General features: G+C 32.3%; 1 protein-coding gene and 1 long non-coding RNA gene across 2 annotated transcripts; both read left to right on the plus strand.

The window, feature by feature from the left end:
* The first annotated feature begins 7,390 nt into the window (after nt 1-7,390).
* Nucleotides 7,391-11,349, plus strand: LOC143042079 (uncharacterized). Its single transcript, XR_012967877.1, has 3 exons — nt 7,391-7,600; nt 9,286-9,557; nt 11,119-11,349. It is a non-coding gene; the product is annotated as an uncharacterized LOC143042079 (long non-coding RNA).
* Nucleotides 11,350-13,584: 2,235 nt separating this feature from the next.
* Nucleotides 13,585-20,653, plus strand: LOC143043041 (torsin-1A-like). Its single transcript, XM_076215539.1, has 3 exons — nt 13,585-13,753; nt 17,800-17,927; nt 20,116-20,653. The coding sequence occupies exons 1-3, from the start codon at nt 13,629-13,631 to the stop codon at nt 20,466-20,468; spliced, it is 606 nt and encodes a 201-aa protein (XP_076071654.1). The 5' UTR covers nt 13,585-13,628; the 3' UTR covers nt 20,469-20,653.
* Nucleotides 20,654-24,570: the final 3,917 nt, after the last annotated feature.

The raw sequence follows: 24,570 nt of genomic DNA on the forward strand, positions 1-24,570 counted from the left end.
AATGAAAGCAACACAGATGAACAATTGTTTTTTTATCAGAACAAAAACATAAAAGATTCAAGAACTGGTATTTCACTTAAAATATTGATTGATTGATGAATTGGTTGTGTTTTAACTCCACTTCATGCATTTTAGTGTTGTGTTTCTGTTGTGTTGTTGTTCTCGTCTTATATTTGATGTGTTTCCCTCAGTTTTAGTTTGTAACCTGGAGTTTTTTTTTCTCAATTGATTTATGAATTTCAAACAGCAGTATACTACTGTTGCCTTTATTCAGTACTAATGGTTTTGTTGAATTAATTTTGCCTAACAATTTAAAAATGGCCCTAATAATCATAAGACCCTTTTAGCTCACCTTTCTAAAGGAAAAGTAAGCTTTTGCCATTATTTGGTCTATGTACATGATGTAGTTCTCATCCATCACGTGAAAACTATTTCAAACATCTACTTCTTAGAAACTACTTATCCAATTCCAACCGAACTTAACCTTTGGGTATGTAGATTATAGTTTGTGTTTAATTTCTGTTTCGTCAAAATTCATGACAAGAAGTTAAAGTAAGCATTGAATCAAGGACTACCTGCTCTGACATTGTCAGCAAAATCAGGTATCTGGTTTTTAGGTTATTGCCCCTGAATTGATTTTAAGGAAATTTTGCAGTTTTTAGTTATCTTGAAAATTATTATAGATAAAGATAAACTACAAACAGCAAAAATGTTCAGCAGAGTAAGATCTACAAATAAATTTAAACCAAAATTGTCATTGACCCCTAATGGAGTAATTCATTTCCTTGTACGTCAAGCCACATGGCCAATATGGCTAAAATGAAACGGAAGGGTAAAATGCTTTTTTTTTTTTGCTTTTGAAGAAAATATGACAGATACAAAGAATATTTAAATGGCATGTTTAAGTCGCTCATTAATATATATTGAAAAGCAAAAATAATGATTGAAGAAAGATTGACGCAAAACATTACAGGTGAGCGATTCAGGATCTTGAGAGCCTCTTCTTTTATATCATCTGTACTGTAGACCATTTCAACATTTTCTGTCATATATTGGAAAAGGAATGAATATATTTTGATAGAAGTTTTGCTGTTTCTTAAGTGTTCTATTAGTGATGTTTTGAATTTAAATGTGGGAACATTGCAAAAAGGTCAAGTAAGATAGATATAGCCGTTAAAGAAAGTGGATGATTTTTATTGATAATGCATCTTCTTTACACCTAGTTCATTTATATAGTGTTTCTTTTAAAGGTAGTTGCAATAGAATTTTTAAAGTAAGATAACACGAAAATACCACAAAAATAAAAATCATCCAATGAATATATATATGCACTATATATGCATACACAACGAACAACATATGGCACAATAACAAAATTCATTGTGATTTAATTAGTTCTATGTGTACACAAACCACAACCTTTGCCTTCGTTAATAATGTGTTTTAATCTTTCTGTGGTATACATAATCAGACAAGCTATTAACAGAATGTAAACTGTCTAAGCTAGGGAAACAAACGACAGCACATAATTTGGAAAGCAGGGTCAAAGTTATTTTGTTTAGTATTGCATATTGATGTTGGGTTCATGTGAATAAATAAACTCATCATAGATACCAGGACTAAATTTTGTATATATACGATGGACAGTTTTTAGCTCACCTGGCCTAAAAGTCCAAGTGATCTCTTCTGATCACATGGTGTCTGTCCTCTGTCGTCGTCGTTAAATATTATATTTTGAACTTCTCCTAGAAAACCATTAAATGGAATAAAACCAGACATTACATGAATATTCCTTACAAGGTGCTGACCAAGTGTTGTTACCTTAAAACCGACCCATCATTATAGCTTGCCGCCAGAGAGGGACTTAGTTTAAAATAACACCCTATAAAAATGCACACAAATGTTTTCTTTTAGAGAACAACTCATTTGAATGAAATAGATGATCGCATGTATGTCTTAATATGAGTTGCTGATCAAGTTTTGTAACTTTGTAGGTGATCAATCATCCACAAGTGGGGACTTGGGGGGGGGGGGGGGGTACAAACAAATGTATTCTTTTAATGAACCACTGAATGGAATGAAATCAAATAAGGCATTCATATTCATTCTGATGTGAAGACCAAGTGTTGTTACTTTGAAGCCGATCCATCATCAAAGATGGCCGCCAGGGATGGACTAAGTTATACATAGAACCCTCGATAGGAAATACGTACAAATGTTCTATTTTAGAGAAATAAAAGGAATGAAATAAAACATGACATGAATGTTACTTATGAGCTGGTCACAAAGTTTGGTAACTTTGTACGCGATCAATGATCCAAGATTGCCGCCAGCGGGTACTTAGTTTATCATAGGACTCTATAGAAATGCAGACACATGTTTTCTTTTAGATCGCCACTGAATTGAATGAAACCAAACATGGCATGAATCTTCCTAATGATGTGCTGACCATGAGTTGTTACTTTGTAACCAAGTTATCATCCAAGATGGCTGCCAGCAGGACACTTAGTTTCAAAAAGGGAAATAAATGGGACACAGATGATGCCCCCGCTAGCATTTCAAATAAAGTTATAAATGGTCATAACCGATGAAGAATTATAAAAGTGATGCTACCCAAATTTGGACTTGATTTGTTGGATGTGGAAGATTTTAGAAAAAGAAGAGAAACAAAATTCAGCATTTTTTCATTTGTAAAGGTGCATAACTCTTGAACAGTATAAGTGACACCACCAAAATTAAAACTTGATCTGTATTTTGTGGTAATAAACATTGTGTATAAATGTCATAACATTTGGTATAGGCAAACTACAATAAGAGGACGGTAACGAAAAATTCAGCAATTTTGTAAATGGGCATAACTCTAGAACTGTAAAAGTGACGTCACATAAATTCAACTTGATCTGTGTTTTGTGTTAATTAGCATTTTGTATAAGTTTTATAACATTTGTTTGAGGCATTCTAAAGTTAGACAACAGAAACAAACTTTTGGACGTACAGACGGACAAGGGTAATACGTAATGTCCCTTCCTTCGGGGGCATAAACACGAACATACTAAACTCCGCCTCAAAGTCTAAACGGAAAGTCCCTAAGCAAATAGCAAAATCAAAAGCGTAAACACATCAAACGAATGGATAACAACTGTCATATTCCTGACTTGGTACAGATATTCTATTATGTAGAAAATGGTGTATTAAACTTGGTTAAATGCTAGCTGAACCTCTAACTTTTATGACAGTCGCATAAAATTCCATTATATTGACAATTTAATTATGTGTGTACAAAACTAAAAGACATATTCTGTGGTTGTTAATTGTCTGTATATGTTATTCATAAGTGTTTTTCGTTTTTATATAGATTAGAATGATGGTTTTCCCGTTTAAATGGTTTTACACTAGTAATTTTTGGGACCGTTTATAGCTTATATTAATTGCTGTTCGGTGTGAACCAAAGCTCCGTGTTGAAGGCCGTACCTTGACCTACAATGATTTACTTTTATAAATTGTTACTTGGATGGAGAGTTGTCTTATTGGCATTCATACCACATCTTCCTATATCTATATACCGGTAATAATTAGGAAAAAAAATGTGACTTTTTGTTGTTGACCTTTTTAATGCAACGTTCTGACCCTATATTAGTTTGTAAATGCACAACTATTTCGAAATATCATTGTATGCAAAATCCGTTAAAATAGGAATTTTTATCATATACTTAGACTAAATAACATATGATTTTAACCGTATGATAAAATCATTAAATTAACGTATATTCCATATTTTTCGAATTGGTGCTTAGCGGGCTGATATGAAAAGTTTATCACATGCTTCGATTGTTATCACATGCCTTTCCGTAACGTTATCGCATGGCATTCCGGTGATACTCGGCAAATTCCGGAAAATACACATCAATGCTACGTTTTCAGTTAAAAACATTACAAAGTAGTGTACTAAACAATTTTTTTGATACTGGAAAGTCTGTTGTGTACAATAATGAAAAAAAAATAAAATTAAAAAAACCAAACAAACTATTAAATAAATGCATTTTTTAAAAGTTTCAAACATAATTTAGAAAGTTTCTTTAAAAAAAGTTGACTTTTCCAAACAATGTTCATTATGTATATTGTTGAATTATTTTTTTGTCGATTCGTCCATTTTAAAATGTTGTTTTTCTCTCTGTTAAGGCATATGATCGAAAGATTTCATATCAAATGCATCAAATTTGGGGTCCGACGTCCGTGAACTTTCCACTCTTTGAACTTCTTTTCGGGAATCACGTAAAAGGATCAATATATGAATCTGTTATTTTTCTCTACTGTTGAAGCATATGATAAAAAGATCATAACATGTCATTTTTCATATCGCATGTATTATCAGCCCTCGGTCAATATCAGCCCTCGAGTCATGCGGCTCTTGGGCTGATATTGAACCTAGGGCTGATAATACATGCGATATGAAAAATGCCATGTAATAATCTGATAATATCAAATGCTAGTTCGCTATATTAACGTAAACACTTTTGCCTTTAATCTGCATACGGCAGCTATGTTTTATTGCATTTTCTATTTGGGTAAAACGAGAAATACGTTTGTAGATATGTTTCTATATTTAGAATAATAATTACGTCCCCTTTAACAATACTTCCACCAGGTAAATTTAAACAGACACTTTATTTGTATATGCGTCTGGGTATTCGGTGCTCTTATTGGAAGAGGAGTATATTGACATAAAGGATAACAAATGTAAACACTGTCTTTCATAACCGATAACGATCAAAACGAAACTAAAATAAACAGGTCGAGAACTCTAAATTTTCTGACGTCAGAATATATTTGCATAGTAATTTCCAAAACACAAGGCCAATATGGCCTTGAAAAACTGACCAATCGACTCAATGAACTACAATGCATTGTGGGCTACTACGAGTAAACTACTACTTAAAACACGTGGAATTATGGGAAAACAGTCAATTAATATATTGCCTGGGACTCTCATTACCAAAGTTTTTATTCTGCAAATATATTTAATGTAAAATATATAACGTAATCTTCAATTTGCATGCTCAGATTAAAAAAATATTGTTTATTGGCTTCACGATTCGACTCTCTTTTTCGCCTTGCAAAAGTAGTTGAACCGGTTTTGTGCATTGTTATGAATTGAACCTGCATTAATTTCACGACATGACACAGTGAAATATTCAATGAAGTGACCACTGTCCAGTAAGAAAATCATTTGAGCTCTTTTAAACCTGTATAATGTCATTGCAAAATCATTTCTGCCTAGAAAAACACGAAACTTTCATTGAAACACTTCTTTCTGTACTGAATGTGTATTTTGTTTTTATCAGGACCTGAACTAAAAGTAAGAACATCATAATATTCAGTATGCTAAAAAGAAGTGTTATGAAAGCGGCAGGGGCGGGTCCAGCCATTTTAAAAAGGGGGGTCCTAACCCTGGACAAAAGGGGAGGGGGTTCCAACTACATGTCCATATCTAAATGCACTGATCGTCCAAAAAAAGGGTCCATCCCCGGAACCCCCGCCACCCCCCCCCCCCCCCCCCCCCGTCCTGGGTCCGCCACTGAGCGGGTACGGTATATAGCTCAATACATTTTTTTTATAGTTTCATCCATCGATAATATCCGTTTGTTGCTAATTTTATCACAAAATATACCTCAGAGGATTTTTTATCGTTCGGCTGCTGTCCTGTTGACATATGTAAAATATCTCCAATATCAAAAGTCTCTGGATCATCATGATCATAGTGGGTGCCATATTACCTATTATTTTTTTTCTAAAACGTGCTATGTATATAGAAATAAGAAGATGAGGTATGAGTGCCAAATGAGACATCTTTCCAACAAAGACATAATTTAGTAAAGTAAGCAGTCATAAGTCCAATGCTGAAAAGTAAGCTATTAATGACCCAAAAATTACTTGTGTAAAACAGTCCAAACAAACAAAAAAAAAACAAAAAAAACCGGCCCAATTAAATATATAAAAGGACAAGAAATCTATCCCATCAAAACAAAATATATTGTATAGGAGCCTGTATTTCAGTGGTTGTCGTTTGTTACATGTTTGTTTTTCGTTCATTTTTTTTTTTTATATAATTAAGGCCGTTACTTTTCTCGTTTGAATTGTTTAACATTGTCATATCGGGGACTTTTATAGCTGACTATGCGGTATGGGCTTTGCTCATTGTTGAAGGCCGTACGGTGATCTATAAATGTTTTTTATTTTCTGTGTCATTTTGGTCTCTTGTGGACAGCTGTCTCATTGGCAATCATACCACATCTTCTTTTTTATTATAGATCCAACGCTGCAATTTTCACATACAAATCAAATTTTCCACCTTGTCGCCCATACATATTGATAAAATCATTACAGCTTATTTCCTAATGCATGTGGAGCATAACTTTGGTTAGCTTGCTTGCTTTGTTTGTATATTGTACAAAATATAAAATATACAAGTTAAACTATTCCTATATATATATATATATATTGTTTAAAGATGTCAATCTTATTTTCAAAGCTTGTATAAACAACTTTACAAACAAAGCAAGCAAGCCAACCAAAGTTTTACTTTGCAGGTTTAAGAAATCAGCTGTAATGATTTTATTCAGTTTGGCAAATGTCCGAGCCCGTTAAAAAACGAACAAACTGAAATTACAGTTGCTGACTTCACTACCTTAAAAAAAAAGGGAACAGTTTGGAAGTCCCATATACTGAAATGTGACCAACAAAAATACTTATAGATTTTGTTAACTCTACCATGTATGTAAATATTTCTTCGCCTTTTTTACGAACACAAAGTTCAAGGATCCCACATTTGCCTTTGATTATCTATACGAACATTGCTGTACTCTTGAATATCAACACCGGCTGTTATCGACGGCTTACTTTACACCAGTAAGTTTGTCTCATGGGTAATTGTGTTTTTTTGCTGTTGTTTCGTTGCTTCTGGTGGACAAATACATGAAATATCTGTGCCATCATCAAACATGTTAATGGCTATATATCGGGTAATTCAAACCCTTTTTTTCTTCGCATAGAAACAACTCTTCGTTAATCTGAGCATGGAAGTAATACTTTATATCACGAACTATAAATGAGGATACACAAAATGGAAAACTAAGCGAAATTGTGAATCCCGCATTGCACGAAAAAATGTGTTGTATTTCAGTAAATAACACGTGTTATTGGTTGATTGTAAACACGTAGTAGTCCATCATGCATTGTGACTCATTTAGTGGATTGGTCAAAAACCTAGGTAAAAATAAATTGCGTCACATGTAAATAAACAATTACATGTTCGAGAACATAAGTATGCTAATTTATGCATTTCCATATAAGGTAGTGGTCCCGACCTGAAATAAGTGACAACAAGAAGTATATCATTGTTTGTGTGCATCATCGCTGTAGGTAATGCAGGGACGTTAATATACTGTAGTTCCGATAAAGCTGCAGCATGTGTCTAAAATGGATTTGTTTCATATCAATCGCCATATCTACTGTAAATGTTGACGCAACATGGACATGGCCACGATTATGCTGGTTTCAGGAAGAATGTTGTCCGAAACGTGGAGTACAGGAAATTCAAATGGTAAATCAATGCAAATAAGGTATTTTACAGGTGTCCCAAATTATTTTGAAAATGTCAATGGTATAAAACAATACTATTCATAGGTTGTTTTCAAAATCGGCAATCAAAATAAACGGAACTACTTCATGAATTCTTGACAGTTTGTGAGATATCAAAATAATTAAGGCTTATGAACGCATTTTACACCATTGAAATTTGTGGAAACTGATTTTCTAAACCTTTCATTATAATTTTTGTAACAAAAAAATGTATTATGTTATTGACAGCGGAACAAATAAGAGTATGGTGCATTATTATAACAGCTACCCTATTCAATGGATGGGACTTTCACCATCACGCATTACCCATCCTCTGACATCATTGTGCCAATTAGCCAATTGTCCTATCATTAAATACTAGGATTTCAGATTGTGTACACCGAAAGTGCGATTCGTCTTCATCTGCAAATGACTCATGAGAAACGCACCAATAAATGTTTAAAAGTTTGTCCGTTAGTACCGTTGTCAAGACATCGCTGTTCCAATCACTACGCAAAAACGAGCAAAGTGGAAAAGTAAAAAAAGATGAAACAATTTCGGAGCTTCCGGATCCATTGCTATCAAACAAACAAAAATTTTGAATTTAGGAATTTATAGTGCTATGGAATATAATATGTCAGGATAATGACTGCATTTACATTAAAGGGGCACTACAGCTACGAGATATATACAAAATCTAAAATATGATTTTTTTTTTGGTTCAATCAATAATGAAAGGGAAATAGTGAAATGATAATTCACTTTTAGCAGCAAGCATGGTTCAATTTTGACAAAATACGCTTAGAAACATTGAAGATTAATTATTCACTTGCATTAAATCCGTATTCATCTGAACTTTCATTTAACCCCTTACCTAGAGATAGATGATAAATGAGTCGTTCGTGAGTCAGTGTTTCAATGGAAAGGAATGTCAACATTGAAAGTGAAACGAAGTTAAATCATTTGATTGACCGATTCGATCGACAAAAAAAATCATTTTTATACAGATAAAAACGAAGATTTACATATATTATTAATCTATAATATGAAATTAAATTGACCTAGAATATCCAATTTTACGATTTCGCTTAACCTATTAATATTTATGTTTATATATATATCTTATATGGTCATCAAAGGCTCTATGAGGTCAACTCGATATTTAATTAGATGGCATCAAGAGAAAAAATACACACGAAACGAACCTACATATTATCTAGCCCATGCTCTGTAAATTATTTAGTTTAGGCTTTTAATAATTTGGATACATATTTTACATTGTTATGAATCAAATTTGAGAAATTGAGTCAAGTCGGTGAACATGAATTTGACAGCTAGGGCCCCTTTAAACAAGGACTTAACCAATAATAACACTTTTAGAAATAAATCTAAAATCTAAAAACTCTTTTAAATAACCAATTGGTGCCTTTTTTTAATTTATGATCCTCTTTTACATTTATATTCAATGATCTCACTACCTTAAAAAAAAGTACAAACAAAATATCAGACTCCAAGGTAAATGCAAAATTTGACAAACACTGTTTTGTTTAAAGAATCGAGTGAACAATCAATAACAACATATCTTTTGTTAGCTTCGACACTTATCATTATCATTAAAACTTACTTTTATGGTCTAATTCGTTTCCAAACATATCTGTTATTCTACAGTTGCAGGACTATCAAAAGGTTTACAAGATAATATATGTGGGCAACATATAGTTCTGAAAGCTGTCAAACGTCACACAAAGGCGCATATGACCGACTAAGATCCTCCCAATGCAGTATCTTAATCATTTCATGGTGGAACAGGCACAGGAAAGACTAAAACAAGTTCTATCATTGCAGAAAGTATATACAAAACAGGAATTAAAAGTCAATTTGTTCACTACCTTTTATCAACAACAGCTTTTCCACACGAAATACACATAGACCAATATAAGGTAAATTTGTAATATGTAAGGGATATAAGCCGATAACAGTCCATTCTGTTAAATATTGGACAGGTCTGAGGCCGCAAGCTTGTTCAATATTTTACAGAATGGACTGTTATGCGACCTCAGACCTGTCCAATATTTTACAGAATGGACTGTTAGAGGCTCATATCTTACTTAAAACATTGTTAAACACGTCGAAAAAACAAAACCAAAAAAAAGCAAGCAAATATATATTTTCATCAGGTATGAAAATTGTTTTGTGACTGAATAAACTTTCTTTACATTAAAATATATCCTATATGTTGGCCCCTTTAAACAGTAGCTCAATTTAAAAAAATAGACAAAACGAAAGTACAGCTGAAGGTTATCAACATGCAGTGCTACATGAAGAATAAGACACAGGGTATGCATATCATGATTTTTGCGTACGCAAGAACTACTCATAGTTTCCGCTCATAGACATAGTTTCCGTGAATACCTTTACATGCGTTTTGTGTTTCAAAATGGATGAAGTGATGAAAGTATATTCTTAATGCAAAAACGAGGAAGGAGATGTGTCGTTATTAGTGATTGTGTTGTTTCAAACTTTCAAATTGGATTAAAATCAAATGTGTATTTAGAATCTATTCAGATACATTATTTCAGTGAGGATTACAAAGAGGATATAGTCAAAACAGCCAATAATGGCAAGTTATATATATATTATATATCAAAATGTAGTCCTCTCCTACTAGTTTCTTGTTTCTTCTCGGGTTTTATTTTTTACTAGGTGAATGAGAAAAAAAAGAATTGCATATGAAGACAGGTTGTTATTGAAACATATCGAGTGCACCGCAGTCGATTTTAGTTCAAATATATAACTAATATCAGAGACATATATACGTATATATGTCTCTGCTTATATGAACAAACGAAGAGATAACAACATGCAATTAGTTATATTCTTTTGTTGGAATTTTTAAGATACTGGTATTGTTTACCCAAACCTGAATACCCACACCCCTTTTTTCTGTTTTATTTTCTTTCTGCAAGGTCGTGACGCTCTTTTTCCGTTTACTTGTGTTTTGAGTCCCTTGTGTTTTTTAAATGTTACCGAAACGTAATTTTTCTCAATTTTCTTTTGAAAAAAAACGTTTTATAAAACGATCTCGGCGAACAAAGTGCGAATCGGACACACGATTGGTTTGTTTAACTGATAAAACGAAGATGTGGTATGAGTGCCAATGAGACAACTCTCCATCCAAGTAACAATATATAAAAAGTAAACCATTATAGGTCAAGGTACCGCCTTGTCTTCCTTTATTTTGCTTCCCATATCCATTGTCGTTCAAAAGCGAAGTGTTGCATAATATTCATATTTAAGAAATAACTTTAAAAAAACCAAAACTTTTGAATCAACGCCGAAACCATGAAAATTATCAAAACTAACATAGTCCCCTAGTTCATGGAGGAAGTTCTAGATTCGCACTTTCTACACAGGATAAGGTGTAGGGTGTTCATGGCCTTTGTATTTGATCTATCAAATTTTAGAAGCATTACTGTATTGCTTTTTTCATTTTAATTGTAGATGAATATGATGTTAGGAAGAATAAGAGCAACACCATAGGTAAATTTTGACTACCTAAAGACGGACGAGGATACATCTGTTGAAAAAAGAAATTCATAAAGGCAAGAAAAACAACACTTACAACGAGCATAATCAACTTATTGAATTAGTGCTAAAAGAGACATCCCAAAAACATGAGAAAAATGGCTGTGATATAAGTATTGGTAGTGTTAAAAATCAATTTGAAAGTGATTTATTCCTCCAGAAACCGTTTTGACAAAATTATTGTATTGGAAGTCGACTTCAATAAAATGATTCTTTTTATTGTCATTTGTTCATTGGTTGTATTTTTGTTTACATGATGAAAACAATTGGGATATTTAATAGTTTTTTTGATTTCAGTGATTAAACTATCAATTACCTGTAAGAATCAGTTATGCTACCTTTAGCTGTCCAATATTTTTAAGAAAGAAAAGGCTATTCTTAAAAATATTGGACAGCTAAAGGTAACATAATGGTTTCTTTCAGGTGAATGATAGTCCAATCACTGAAATAAAGAACAGGTAGAACAATAGACTGACGTCACAACAATGTTTTAATAAAATATAATTTTCACATTATCAATTACCTTCAAATTGTCCTACACATTATGAAATTATATCAACTTTCCTTTGAACCTAATTTTAAGCTCACCTGACTTGAAAGGTCAAGTGTGGTTTTCTCATTACTCGGCGTCCGTCCTCACGCGTCGTCCGTCGTCCGACATCCGTAAACTTGTACAAAAATCTTCTCCACTGAAACTACTTGGTCAAATTTAACCAAACTTGGCCACAATCATCATTTTTTGGTATCTAGTTTTAAAAGATGTGTCCGATGACCCCGCTAACCTACCAAGATGGCCGCCATGGCTAAAAATAGAACATTGGGGGTAAAATGCAGTTTTTGGCTTATATCTCTGAAACTGAAGCATTTAGAACAAATTTGACATGGGGAGTAAATGTTCTCCAGATTAAGATCTATCTGCCCATACATTTTCAGACACATCTGACAGCCTTTTGTTATGTTGCTGTCCCTGAATTGATAATTTTACGGAATGTATGCAGCTTTTGCTTATTATCTTATTATTATAAATAGATATAAACTGTAAACAGCAATAATGTTCAGCCAAAAAGATCTACAAATAAGTCAACATGACCAAAATTGTCAGTCGACCTTTAAAGAGTAATTGCCTTATAGTCAATTATTAACAATTTTTCGTAAATTTTGTAATCTTTTACAAAAATCTGAAACTACTGGACGAAATTGAACCAAACTTGGCCACAATCATCACTAGGGTATCTAGTTTGAAAAATAATTCCGATGACCTCGCTTGCCAATAACCATGGCTATAAATAGAACATAGGGGTAAAATGCAGTTTTTGGCTTATATCTCTATAACTAAAGCATTTAGAGCAAATCTGACAGGGGATAAACATGTTTATCAGATTAACATTTGTTCCCCCATCAATGTTCAGATGAATTCGACAACCTTTTGTTAGGTTGCCGTCCATAAATTGATAATTGTACGGAGTTTTTGCCGTTTTTGGTTAATATCTTGAATGTTATTATAGATAGTAATAAAATGTAAACAGAAGAAATGTTCAGCAAAGTAGGATCTACATACAAGTCAACATGAACAAAATTGTCAGTGGACCCCTCAAGGAGTTATTGCCCTTCACAGTCAATTTTTTTTTTTTTTTTTTGTAAATTTTGTAAGCTTTTACAAGATCTTCTCTAAAACTGCTGAGACAAATTTAACCAAACTTGTCCACAATCATCATTAGGGTATCTAGTTTGAAAACGTGTCAGACGACCCTGCCTCCCAACCAACATGGCTAAAATAGAAAATAAGGGTAAAATGCAGTTTTTGGTTTATATCTCTGACACTAAAGCATTTATAGCAACTTTGATTGGTGGCAAAAACGTTCATCAGATTAAAATTTATCTGCCCTGACATTTTCAGACTAATCCGAAAACCCCTTGTTGGGTTGCTGTCCCTGAGTTAGTAATTTTACGGAAATTTTGCAGGTTTTTTTTATTATCTTAAATATCATTATAGTATCTACTAATATATAATATCTAATATTATTAATCATGTTTTAACCTAATTTTACACGATTTACTAAGCATCAGTAAATACAGGTGAGCGACACAGGCTCTTGAGAGCCTCTAGTTTGGCTTTACATTTACATTTTTCTTTTGTTACTGTGTGTGTTTATTCGTTGGTATGGATTATCGAAGGGTATAACGTAACACATTTGTTTTTTATTCGAGCGTCGCTGCTCAGTCTTTTTTAAACGAAACGCGCGTCTAACTCAAATACAAAATATTTCGTTGTTGCCTGTAAATCTGCAAAATATGCTATGGTATTTATGTTCCCCGTTTCTATTCTCAATTTGATTAGTAGTTTAACAATCACTCTTTGGTTTGTAATTTTTTAGCATGAACTGAAAGAACTTATAGAGACAAGTGTTAAGAACTGTGAGAGATCTATGTTTATATTTGATAAGTTTGATGTGATGCCGTCAGGCCTGATCGATACTATAATACCATACTTGGATGATCACGATAATCTTAATGGAATAAACTATAGAAAAGCTGTCTTCATTTTCATAAGGTGAGAGCTAGAATTGAAACAGCCCGATGAACTTAGTATTGTTACAGATAACATATATATTAGTGTGTTTGGGTTTACCATGAGGAGTTACAGATCAAGTTTAAATTTCGTTCCGCTCCGTTAATTTTTGCCGAAATTATGCTTTGGACTGTTGAAAATTACAGTTATAGTTTTGATATGTAAGACTACTATTATGCTTGTGTCCCCATGTACTGTTGAAATTGCAGATTTTTCATCTTTTTGAGACGGGGCCATTCGTGTCGTTTCGACACATCTTGTTTCTGTAAAGATTGGAAGGATTTTTAATCTATTTTGATAAGGACAGTAAAGTGGTATATTATTTTCTTATGCTTTTAGGTTTTAATACGCTCTTTAGCTCATATATGTGATGTGCTATTATGATTCTAGAGTTGTCTCATTGGGAATCATACCACGTATTCTTATGTTTACATTTAGAAACCACTGTCCAGTTATACTTAAAGTATTACTGTAATTCAAGACGCAAGGAAAAATGAATTGTTACAATGTATGAATAGTTATTTTTATAATAACGTCATAACAATAAAAAACAGAATATCCGAATACTTTTTTTCTTGTTTAATGACATTGTATTCAATGAAAATTAGATATTTTTTGAACGAGCTACGCCAAATAACTGATATCTCTCCTTTTTCTGACAATACATTTTTTCAATAAAGAGAATCAGGATAAAATATAAAAAAACTTTCATTATAAAATACGTGGCTGTTTCCCTTTTGAAGTAAAATTGAGAAAGGAAATGGCGAATATGTCAAAGCGACAACAACCCGACCATAGAGCAGACAATATCTAGTCATTTGATAGTAAAATGTATATGCAAATGTAGAAAATCACTTATACTATATGTGTTCCTCGAGTTTGTGTTAACTGTTCGTTGAAAGTATGCAATAAAACATAAAAGTAAACTAGCAGGGAAATTTTCACTAAATGTACATTTTTTTGTCGAGTATTTGTTATGGATTCGTAATAAGTTGTAAACAAATCGTCCATTATAGAGGACAAACGTGGGAATATTTACATTTATTGTTTAACTTCTATAATATCCTAGTTTCAAGAAACTCGTTTCATAGGACTTTCCAATGTTGGTGTTTGTTTTTTATTTCATTTCAGTGTTTCTGTTGTTCTATTGTTTTCCTCTTTTATCTTGCAATTGAGTGTCCTACTATACAGATACAGCCATACAGATATCGCTATGCTGTATCTGTATACTATACAGATATCGCTTTAAAGCTCCGCCTACTGCTGGACTTAGTAGGTATGAACCTGTGTGACCTCAGAATGCAGTTGCATTCCAATGACGTATTATTTGACCTTATGCGAACTAACGATTACTTTTATACGTTCTGTTTGTTTTCAAACATTTCTTTAGAGCAATAAGAATTACACCTATTTTCTGACAACATACATACATGAACAGCAGTCTTTTCTACGATGACAATTGTCGATTTTCAAACTTGAATGTGTATGATTGTGTAACGAAATCAACCATGTCAATTGCAGCATGCATGTTTAGTGAATGTCAATTCTGAAGCGTAGGACAACTTGTACACTTCGGTTTCAAATTGGACTGTTTTTACTGTTGAAATTAGTTGTTATGTTGAAATAGATAATTATTTACCTTGAACGATGTATAATTATTGACCAATCGAGATGCTTTTTTTGCGAACCCGTCTTCAGCTGAATATGTGATTTTAATATTACTGCGCGGGCCTCAAAGTATTTCAAATCGAAAATGAATGTGAGTTTTTGTGTCTTTCAAAACCCAAACAATATACAGAATTAATTGCAGGATAAAGACAATAACTGGATAGTGTCTTTAAATATCAGCTGTATGTGTACTCAGCTCGAAACAGGAGTAATAGCTCACTATAGCTCGCATTACACCTGTTTCTTAGCCTAAGGCTTGTACAAATACAGCTGATATTTAAAGACACTAAACAGTTATTGTCTATATAATGATTTTTTCCCTCGGATTTCGTTTGTATTCCTAATTAGTTTTTCCTAAATCGATCTATGACTTTTGAACAACGGTATACTTTTGTTGCCTTTATTTAAGATGGGTATTAACGACGTTTTGCGATATTTCTTTGAAAGATTTTTTCCTTCTAAAACCTATTGAAAATTAAAAAAAAAAATTAAAAGCAAAACCGATATTGGCAACAACACAAACACAACTAATAATTTGAACTTTTAAGTATTAAACCTTAGTTGGTATTTTGATTAGGGAAAATGAAGACCTTACACATATCATATTTGTATGTCTTGAAGTTCATTTTAGTGAAACTTGGTATCGCTTGGGGTGTTTTTCAGCAGAAATAACTATCATTCTGAAAGAAACTAACTTCATATAGCTTTATAAGGAGATAACTGTATCAAAAGTGCTTAAATATGAAAAACTAATGAAGTATGATTTTAAATAAAACGGTGACCAAAAATTGCAGAAATTGATAAATATTGTTTGTACCCTGCTACATTTGTATTTGCAAGGTGTGTTCGTTTTAAATCGTAGCTGACCAATTTTCTCTGGGTACACATGCTTCCTCTACTGTGAAAAATCATGCTTTAGGAAAAATACTTAAACTGAAAGTAGCATAAAATTGACAATGGAAATGGAGAATGTGTCAAAGAGACAACAACCCGACCATAGAGCAGACGACAGCAGAAGGTAACCAACAGGTCTTCAGTATAGCGAGAAACTCCCGCACTATGAATACCAACAAGTATACGTGGTCTATGTCGTTGAAAAACAACTACTAGTATTGTTAATCAAAATTTGATGTCTGGCTTAGTATTACTGTGGATTCATTTATTTTTGTGGGTATGCATTTTCGAGGATCGAGAAAAGCTTCCATTGTAGTGGATATTTGATTTCGTGGTTTTGTCAATCTCTGCATACTAAGCCTTTGGAAAATGGGTATTTCGAGGAACAAATGAATTTATTGGTTCACTTTACACATGAAACCAATAAAATATAATGAAACCACAGTATACATGTATACGGTATATTCCGTCATGAAAAAGGCTTATTTTATAAGTTTGCCAAAAGTTGATAGCATATTAAAATGAGTAATATCAAGATAACCGTTTTGTGTTTTTTGCAAAGGTTTATATCAGGGCAGGCAATTTTTTGTATACAGTCACTTTTCACGACAACAATTAATAAGAAATATTTCCCTATATAATTTAATACAGTTAACGTGTATGCGAAAAGAGGTGACATGTTTAACCCCTTCTTATTGATGTGCTTGTCCAAAGTAAGGATCATCTTGCTTTTGTTATTCCTGTTTTTATTTCATATTATTTTGGTCAATTTATATCTTTCGGAGACTGGAGAGACGTCCAATTTTGTTGAATTAGTTCACTTTTTAGATAACCGAAGCCCGTCTCCGGGTGCGATATTTTCTCGTTGTGTTGAACTGTTTTCTGCTCTTTGGTCTGGTTGTTGTCTCTTTTGAAGATTCTCCGTTTCCATTCTCAATATTATCATAAATAATTGGTGGCTTGTTTAACCGTTTAAAGGGTCAAATACGTCTCAATTAATGTTCATTAAACTTTTTAAGGAAACTTCACATTTTCAAGTGTTTCTTGATTTGCATAGACAAAGTCCTTAACGCTAGAATATTCATAGCAGAGTCATGACGTAACAACATAAAGCCTTCCGGAATGACCAAAACCCATACCAATAGACATCTTGATAATACCAGAGTTGACAAATCTAAAACAGGTCAACAAAAACGTATAAACAGCCTGATTAATCAATATAGAATGATATACAAAATATGGGCCGCAGCCAAATTCAAACCATAAGTTACTGGCTCCCATTATGAGACAGGCAACACATAAAATAAACTATTTTATCTTGAAAATGTAATTTTAGTTTCTATTGTGGTATGAACCTATATTGAAATTACCCTTCACGTACGAAGAATAAATACAGTAAGTTTATACAAAGATACAATAAACATCATGTAACATATATTGTTAAACATTGATCTATCTTTTTATAGTAATACAGCAGCAACAGAGATACAACACCAAACAATAAGTTTCTTGCATGAAGGGAAAGAAAGGGACTCTATACAACTAAAGGATATGGAAGTGTTAGTTACAAAAGCAGCAGCTAATTTAAAAGCTAGTAAGTCAAAGTGTAGTAGTAGAGAAGAATTATAGTGCAACCGAGATATGAAAACAAAGAATATGATTTTGTTTTAATCATTGATATAAGTGAAATGATAGAAAAATCATTCGTTTTTAGCAACGGATTAGGTTAAATTTTGTCAAAATAGGCAAAGAATCATTGCTGGTGAATTATTTACTTGCAAGGGAATAGTTCGATCTAATTGAAATCGTATCCATGTGACCATCAATTTAACCCTATAGCTAAAGATTGGTTACGCATGTATAATTTGTGTTCAGCCATGAAAAGAAAAAGAATGTCATTATTGAAATTTAGACAAAAGTGAACCACATCGTTGACTGATTCAATCCACAAAAAAATCATTATATACAGGTGAAAACGATAATTTTCTTTTTATTTAACTTAAAACATGAATTAAACAGACCTAGAAAACCAAAATTCACGAAGCCGATCGGTATTTGTTTATATTTATGTTAGGGGTCATCCATAATTGTCAACCATTTTCCAAAGTGAACAAAACATACACTTGGGGGGAGGGGGTTAAAAAATCAACATTTTTACCGTACACTTTTTTTTTATTTCCGAAATTTATTTCGTTTCCGTAGGGAAGGTCGATGTATAAAAATCGAGAATTGGCTTGGGTGTGTTTATCTTCTTATTTCTTCTTTATTATTTTCACTTGATGATATTTATTTTGATATCATGATTCTCCTCAATCCGGATTGAACGATTAAAAGATCAAATCATATGAAAACTAAATCTTTCAAAAATGTGAACTAGTAAAATTATTTATACAAAAAGTTTGCAAGCATTTCTCAGTACCCCCGATTGTCAATTTAATCTGCTTTATTATAGATCGGTATGGTTTCACTCTGTTTAATAAACAAAATCAATGGAAACACTAAATTCTTTGAATGTTTTGATTTTGACAAGACGCCATTTTGTGAAAAGATTTTAAACTGGTCCTTCGATTAATTTCCTTGTAATGCATTCCAAAATAGTAAACCAGTAAACCTGAAGTAAACTTATTTTTCTTAGTATAAGCCTCCTTTAATTATGAAGTCTAACCTTAACTTAAAAAATATCCAATATATGTACACGTTACAGTATATATACATAAACGATAATAGTGCCATGAATGGCAAATATTCTGGGACCTTTTAAATAGAAATACAGGTGGGAAATTTAAAAACTTAAAATGTTTTAAAACATTACACTTTTATTGATTGCTGTCTTGAGCTCTGATTTCATCAACAACTGTCAGTCCATACTTTACCAATGCAATAAAACCATGCATTTCCCTTTCTTTGATTCTTAGCATAATTTATGTGCCCTTTTGTTAATCTTTTGCATGCTCTAGGTGCCCTTTTTCATTGGAGTTACCATTCCCACTGTGTGATAGGGGAAACACTAATCTTTGTACTCTTTATTCTGACAAAACACAAGCATCACAGATAGATGTCATCAAATAAAACAGTCATATATGTTTTAGTTTAATTTCTATATTAAACTAAAATATAATAAACAGGATCTTCTTTTCATTAAGAATGATTGATTCCTCTCTTGAAATCTGAAAATGGTTGATGTACACTTTTTGAAGGGGGTGGGGGATCTGAAAAAGTGTATGTTTTGTACACTTTGGAAGATGGTTGACAATCATGGATGACCCCTTAATCATGTTAACTTTATGATAATATATCGGGTTATATGACAATCGATAGTCTCCGGTGGTCATCTCAAAAGTTAATTAGATGGCGTCTAGACTAAAATACTCACGAAATTCTGATATGCTCTATCGACAACACCCCGTGTTAGCTACTTATGTCAGACTGTCGTATTTTTGATATACGTTTTAGTATGTTATAGATTAAATATGAGAATTTTTAGTGGAATCGGTGAACATAAATTTGACACCTAGTAACCTTTAAACAGAAGACTTTTAAGACTGTAAAGTAGTAACTAAATTTCAATATAAGCATATGACTGAAACTGTGTGGTTGAACACAAATAAGATAACTAAGTTGCATTCATTGCCTATCCTTGTGATTGAGATCAGTTAATTTATTTGCCTGATTGCTTGGAGTCCTTATCTCTTTTCAGCACTGAAGGCTAATTCTGTTGTGTGAAGGAAGCTAGGGTGCGCGGAAACAGTCATCGATCGTTGCATTACCGTCAAAATCTTTAGTTTTAGTCAACATAATTAGAATTAAAATAGTTTGTTTTAAATCAGGTAATTATAAGTTATTAATTGTAAACTTTTTACATTCAGATAGTTTTTATCACATCGATGTATTACTACGCTACATGATTACTGCATATATTCCATTTCTACCATTAGAGAGGAAACATGTCCGTCAGTGTATTAAAGACTATTTACTGCTGAAGAAATATTACACTAGTTATGGAGATATTCCAGAAGAAAAAGTTAGAGAAATTGCAGAACAATTACATTATTTTCCTGAGGAAGAACAACTATTTTCTACAACAGGGTGTAAAAGAGTGCCAAGCAAGACTTGTTATATTATGGAAGAGGACTGATTACACAAAAACTAGATGTGCATAAGTTCAATTGTTGATATGTTAGATAAATGCTTTATGTGACTATGTATAAGAGCTAAACATGTGTGTGTTTGATACGTTTGAAACTACATTTAACTATTATCACAATAGCTAGAAACATAGTGCAGTGGTATGTTTTAGGTTTGTTTTTGAACTGGCAAAACACATGAAACATACTTCTTTTGTAATTTTTTGTGGCGGAGGCCTTTTTTAAGGATTAGAGACCAGAAAAGTTCTAAGCCTTCAATGAAAATAGTATTTTATATATTTTGTGCATCTAAAGTATATATCTTGATTTACTTTCATCAGGAACACTCAAACCTAACCATTTGAAATCTAAAGGAATGTAAATATGTAGGAACGGATAAAGCTATAGCTATATAATATGACCAAAATAAACATAAAAAATAGCAAAATTGATATGAGGTAAACTTTGTCTGAGGTTGTAAGATTCTTAGGTTCTTAATGATTTCTTATAATAATATATAAATCATAGTCAGTAAATGAATATACAACTGATATGAATTGGTATATTTCCACCTGCCCATCATACTAGTCTTATGTTTGATAATAGACAATTCAAACAAAATACAGGCAGGCAGTGTTTACAAAAGAATTATTCAATTAAGATGGTACCCAACACCTTCAATAAAATTAAATTGGCTTGTTTATTTTCATAACATTTTGACAAAGTATCTACTTTGACCCTTTGACAAAAATATAAAAATTTCAAATAATTTGAACCAACCATTTTTTTCATAAAAATTACACTGGTTATATAGCAGTTTGACAAACACTTATTTTGATCATTGAGAAGCTCAATAGTCCCTTAACAACAGAACGTAATTTAAACGTTAACCTGATTTTACAGAGTTATCTCCCTGTAGTGATAGGTACCACTTTAAGGAACTTACGTTTTGTAGTGAAAAAACAAAAAAATCAGGTTTTTTTTAAATGCTACTATCAAGAATGTGTTCTATTAATTCTTTTCTTTACCCTCAGTCTCTCTCCCTGAATCTATATAAACAAAATAAATAGATTGAAGCAGTACAAAATGTTATATGTATAACTATTCAAGTACAGTTTGGTGGTGCAAGTTGATAAAAAAAAAATTAACCTCTTATCATTCAATGTATTTTAATAGACAGTATAGTAGATGGAAGGGATATTTTATGGATTGTGTTTGATGCGTTTTGAAAATAACTTACTTAAGCAGTCATTATGTTAACAGATTGCTATAAATGAAAATATTCTCTTCATTGTATGATATCCTTCCTGGGTATGGTTAAAAAAGTTTATTAATAAACAGATCTCGATAAGATAAGATAAAAATAATATTTTGATTCTGCATTTATAAAATAATATTACACACATGACACAAGCTCGAGAGATTAAACATTAACATTAAAATAACAAAATAACAATAATATCAGCATGCTCTCATGCAGAAAATGTAAATATTATCAAATGACATTATCTTTTTGTATTGAATAAATTATATGTTGTGATTGGCACGAGACAACACAGACATAGTACTTGAGATTTCCATTTCTCATGTTTGGCTTTTGTTGCAAATTATTGTTAGCTGATATATTGATCATGCATGCATTTGTATATTTTTTAAGGAGATAAGATCACATGTATGCTACTCTACAGCTCTGATAATTATTCAGTTTAAACCTTTAATTTTTTTTAAAGGAAAAAGGATCAGACACAAGTATAACATACTTCATGTACTTAAAATATATATTGATTGCCTTCAAACAACCTAACAGCCTGAGAAATATACTTGTCCGTGCTGACCTTTCCAAACCTAACCATACTGTAGGTAATTGTCAGCCTTGTGGGGACAAGCGCTGCAAATGTTGCAACCAATTGCAGCATTCATCAACATTTCACAGTAAGACCACAGAAAAGACATACAAGATCTTTTGCAATGTCAACTGCAAAAGCTCAAACGTGATTTACGTTCTTGAGTGTCCTAGATGTGGTCTCCAATATGTTGGTGAATCTATGCAGCCATTTCACAAACGCCTCAATGGCCACAGGAGTGACCTCACAAAAAAACCGTATATTCCTGTCAGCCAACATTTCAGGTTACCAGATCACAATCTGAAAGATTTTGATCACATGAAGATCCTTGTGATCGAACAGGATTGTACATGGCAAAATAGGCAAAGAGAAAATCGGGAGAGGTTTTGGATAAAAACACTGGGTGTCCTCCATCCAGATGGAATCAATAGAAAGAAATAATTAAATTTACAGTCTAGTGTTTATATTATTATATTCAGGATTTTGGATTAAAATCAATCGACCAAAACTTACCTGTATTATTAGTGATCTATGTTTACACCTTATACATTATATCTCATTATTGTTAAAACTTTTGTCACCGAAGAAGGCCATTTGTTGAGCCGAAATATTTGCAATTATTGTATAATTTATATCATCTGTTCAGTTTTTCCATCTTTGTGCAATGATATTCAACACTTTTTAGTGTTTTGTTTTCCATCTATTTATCGGTATTGTTACACAATCTTTCAGACTCATATAATTTTTCCTGTTTGTGTAGTATTGTCAATTTTGATGATCCAATACCTATTAAGTTTACTGGTTGGTAGATTCTTATAGACTCTATATATATATATATATATATATATATATATATATATATATATATATATATATATTTTGATAAATAAAAAGTCCTTGGTACAGAAAATATAATTTAAAAGTAAAAAACACAAAAAATCACATCATAAATCGAACATTGTTTCTGTTAGCGCTTTCACCGCATCTCCAGCGGTTCATCAGACAGAATTGTTATCGTTAATAGTAACGACTTGTGACGTTACGTTATAGTAACGACTTGTGACGTTACGTTATAGTAACGTCATGCGGTAGTTGTATATATCTTACGGAATTTTATTAACGGACCGAATTTCACTTCCTATTTAGTGTATATCAATAAAATGTGAACCTGGGTATGCATTATATGATATAAACATCATAAATATTATTTTTCAGTCCTGCCTTCTTTATTTTAACTTTGAATTTTGTAAAATATTTAAAAGAAAATCATAAATGAAAATTAATTTTCAGATTTATTTATGAAAAGATAAATGACATGTCAACTCTTTAAGTTTGAGTGAAGTAGACCATCTAAAATAAAGGCAAATCTATGCCCAATCTCACCAAGGATGAATGTGTATGACAACATTGACTGGGGCTTTAGTGTACAAATGTTGTATTATTCTGTTACATTTAAAATGTGTGTATAATGATCATCTTTGCTATGATCTCATTAATGTGTATTTCTACCGGTTTAGTATTCATGCTGATTTTATGTATGATTTGGTTAATATATTTAAATTTATTGAGGTACAATATTAAAAAAACAGTGTTTCTGTCAAAAATGATTAATAAAAAATGCTTATTAAAAATTGATAGTTCATAAATTAGGATAAGAAATTTTTAAAACTCAGGTTCAAACTCCATGGGCAAAGTTAACCTAAGATGTATTCGGCTATTCTGTATTATGTCTTTTTTAAGACGTATACCTCTTTATTTTCTGCTTGTTTATGCATCCTTGGCTTTCAAATGTTAAAGTTAAAATTAAATGAAGGTAAATCCAAAACATGTGCTCCATACTCACAAAATGAAACCAAAGCATTAAGAGTCAATCTGACATGGGGTGAAATTGTTTATCAGGTTAAGATCTATCTGTTCTGAAATTTTCAGACAAATAGGACAATCTGTTGTTAGGTTGATGTCCCTGAATTTGTAATTTTAAGGAAATTTTGCAGTTTTCGGTTATTATCTTGAATATCATTATGCCCGCGTCACACTGTCCCGATTTTTAAGCCGATGGCAACACGATTATGGAAATTTTCAAAATCGGGACTGATCGTATCCAGATCGGGCTATTCGTAGTGCCATCTTTAATCATCATAGAACCATCGGCCACTTTTTCTAGCCTTCGGGGACAACTTCGGGAAGGGTTCTAAAAATTTTAACATGTTAAAAAATCCCCGAAGGTGCGTCCGATGTTGAGGGTTCGTATTGAGTTCGTATCACCATC

This window comes from Mytilus galloprovincialis, chromosome 8 (genome assembly GCF_965363235.1).
Source record: "Mytilus galloprovincialis chromosome 8, xbMytGall1.hap1.1, whole genome shotgun sequence".
In the NCBI taxonomy this organism is placed as follows: domain Eukaryota; kingdom Metazoa; phylum Mollusca; class Bivalvia; order Mytilida; family Mytilidae; genus Mytilus; species Mytilus galloprovincialis.

What these genes read in the sequence shown, in the direction of transcription:
- LOC143043041 (XM_076215539.1), top strand. Translation starts at nt 13,629, where the DNA reads ATGTTTATATTTGATAAGTTTGATGTGATGCCGTCAGGCCTGATCGAT. An exon ending in GCTGTCTTCATTTTCATAAG is followed by an intron (nt 13,754 to 17,799) that starts GTGAGAGCTAGA and finishes ATCTTTTTATAG; the next exon opens with TAATACAGCAGCAACAGAGA. An exon ending in AGCAGCTAATTTAAAAGCTA is followed by an intron (nt 17,928 to 20,115) that starts GTAAGTCAAAGT and finishes CAAAATCTTTAG; the next exon opens with TTTTAGTCAACATAATTAGA.